This window comes from Palaemon carinicauda, chromosome 15 (genome assembly GCF_036898095.1).
Source record: "Palaemon carinicauda isolate YSFRI2023 chromosome 15, ASM3689809v2, whole genome shotgun sequence".
In the NCBI taxonomy this organism is placed as follows: domain Eukaryota; kingdom Metazoa; phylum Arthropoda; class Malacostraca; order Decapoda; family Palaemonidae; genus Palaemon; species Palaemon carinicauda.
Window position 1 is genome coordinate 79,715,233 of NC_090739.1, and position 3,102 is coordinate 79,718,334.

Sequence of the window (3,102 nt, forward strand, 5' to 3'; positions counted from 1 at the left end):
CAATTAACTCCATTTACCAAGTTAATTGAAAATTAACGAAATATACAGTAGGTTTCTACAGAAAACAGCAGTTACAATTCTCGACCATTTATAAGAAAATATTTGTTTGTCAAAATTAACCATTCCTATGAATGCAGAAGCTATAAATCACATTTATAATATATCAAATACTTTCGATTCTATTGATCCACCGAAAAGTCACTAGTATTGTACTGTAGAGCAAACTTTCTATATGTCTGAAAACTATTATATTTAATTGAATGAACGTAGTTCAGTACACTCCCCGTCTGATATCTACCGGATATCACTATACCAAATAATAAAGATTGTATACAATGTCACTAAATACAGAATTATAGACAGTTCTCTACAAGAAGAATCATATCCACTGTTGGACTTGAGTAGACGGTCTGTTTACCATTTACGATGGTACGCTCTTCAGCTTTCCGGACATGATCGTCGGAACTTTTCAGAGGATTCATTATTACACCAATAGGCCATTGGGTACCACCTAAGCTTTTGTCCGTAAGTAGGACCACATCTTTGACGAGATCACGGCGATGCTCAATCCACTTCTGTCATTGCTGTAATTGACGAGATCACGGCGATGCTCAATCCACTTCTGTCATTGCTGTAATAATGGTAAATACTCCTTTCTCCAACGAGACCAAAAGATACTAGCAAAAGCTTGCACGCGTTTCCACTCTGCAAGACACGAGTGACTTTCATTGAAGTCTCATAATTGATTGGATGCGAAGATATAATCTGTCTTCTGAGTTAATAACATAGTTGGTGTTAAGATTAATGGGTTTTCTGGATCTGCTGACACAGGTACTAGAGGCCTGGAATTAATTATAGTCGACTCTTCTGTCATGAACGTGTTTAGTACGTCATGTATTAGGCTTTTTTCAGTATTGTTTAACAACATAGAGTCTAGTATCCTCCTGGTGATGCCAGTCATCTTTTCCCATGTTCCTCCCATGTAAGAGGAATGGTTTGGATTAAAGATCCAAATAGTACCAAAATTTTACAAGAAGTTCCTGAAAGGTCCATCCTCGATGTTAATAGAATCTATTCCCAGCTTGTCGACTGTACCAATAAAATTAGTTCCACGATCGGACCGAAATATTTACACTTGACCTCTTAGATATATAAATAGTCTGACGGCGTTAATAAAAGCCGAGGAGCTCATTTCTTCAATAAGCTCGATGTGAATGGCTGTAGTTACTAGGCAAGAGAAAAGTATAGCCCAACGCTTAGAATTAGCATATCCACCATGAGTTCTACGTGAAACTAATGTCCATGGTCCGAAGGCATCTACTCCTACATTAGTAAATATAGGTGATGGTTCAAGACAATCCTCTAGTAAATCAGACATGATTTGACACTCCGTCTCTCCTCTTAGCTTGCGACATGTCAACACACTTGTGAATGAATGATGAAATCAAGCATTTAGCTCCAACAATCCAGAATCTAGCGGATCTAACTGCTCCATCGGTGAAGTGTCTACCCTGATGTCTGACTTTACCGTGGCATTGATGACGTCCTAACAATTATGGGTTACTTTCCTTTCAAACAGAATTGACTACGGCCTCCTACTCGTAGTATCCCTTGTTCGTCCAAGAATGGATTGAGGTTGGCTATCTGACTGCACTTTGGTACTGGTTTATTTTGCTGAAGACAGTCGATTTCCACTCAGGAAACTTTCGACTGTGCTGACCTTATGATGAAGTTTTCAGCTTTGATATAACTGTCCTCGGAAGTTAAAGACTGTGCCTTTACTGACCCGTGTGAACAGCAGAACTGTTTTAAAAAGGCAACTCCTCGTACATGTGAGGCCCAAGTAGAGAAATGTAGAAATCTGTCTATACCTATATTGTGCGCAAGTGTAGCACGTGTCTTCTTTATGTTCACATTTATGCAAACTTCCTTATCACTGTCTGGATCAACAAGCTGAAACTTAGTCTCAGAAGCTTCCTCCTGTTGCAAAGTAAGATGCTTTGGTCCAAATAACCATTTGCTATTGTGAATTTCATGAGCTTCAAAAGATCTAGTTACTGAATCAGCCGGGTTATGGTGCATTGGCACATAGTTCCACTGACTGGAATTAGAGAATCTTCTGATGCGTTCCACTCTGTTTGCTACGTAGGCGTAGAATCTCCTGGTTTCATTGTTGATATAGCCTAAGACAACTTTACTGTATGTGTGGTACTTAACTGTTTCTATCTAGGTTATCTGTAATGCACTGTACAATTTCTATAGCTAACACAGCTGTACATAATTCCAGACGTGGAATGGTATGGCCACCGTTCAGTGCAACCTTTGCTTTCTGGAGAACAAAACTCAAACTGGGTGTACCACTGATGTCGGTTGTACAGAGGTATGCAACAGCTGCTATGGCTTTTTTGGATGCATCAGAGAAAACACGAAGCTCCTTGGAGACAGTTTCACTGAAATAAGGCACATAAGTACGCAATCTGCGTAGCTTTTCAAGTTCCTGCAGGATGTTTCTCCAACATATCCACTCTGTGGCTGTCTCGTATGAGAGGGGTTGGTCCCAATCAACAGTCTCTGAAACTAGGTTGTTGAGTAAAAGTTTACCATGTATTATGATTGGAGCTAGGAATCCGAGCGGATCATAGATGCTGTTAACCGTTGAAAGTATTCCTCTCCGTGTTATAGGTTTATTTTCAGAGGACAACTGAAACAAGATCTTGTCCGTATTTACATCCCAGCTTAATCCTAGACTACGTTGTATAGGCTTACTGTCGCCCTCTAGGTCTAGGTCCTTCAGGTTTGAAGCTAGATCATTGGTTGGAAAGGCTTTCATGACTTTTTCAAAATTTGAGGTGATTTTGTGAAGCCTCAGGTTCCCATACGGGCCTAGTGCCTTTTGTGTGTCTTTTATGAGATTGATAGCTTCCTATTTCGTAGTGCATGATGTAAGGTCATTGTTTACATAGAAGTTTCTTGACACAAATTATGTCACGTGGTTGCCGAAATCTTTAACTGATGCCTGATTAGTTTTCCTGAGTGACTGACTATTTCCAAGTACACGATGTCTCATGGGGTATTCAACAAGGTCATTGTCAAGGTCATTGT

General features: G+C 39.8%; 1 protein-coding gene across 1 annotated transcript; it reads right to left on the bottom strand.

Moving 5' to 3' along the window:
- Nucleotides 1–2,212: 2,212 nt before the first annotated feature.
- On the bottom strand, nucleotides 2,213–2,830 carry LOC137654030 (uncharacterized). The gene has a single exon (XM_068387666.1). It carries the CDS (start codon nucleotides 2,828–2,830, stop codon nucleotides 2,213–2,215), a length of 618 nt encoding a protein of 205 aa, XP_068243767.1.
- Between the last annotated feature and the right edge of the window lie 272 nt (nucleotides 2,831–3,102).

Excerpts from the sequence above, each read along its gene's own strand:
- LOC137654030 (XM_068387666.1), bottom strand. The coding sequence starts at position 2,830 with ATGAAAGCCTTTCCAACCAATGATCTAGCTTCAAACCTGAAGGACCTA.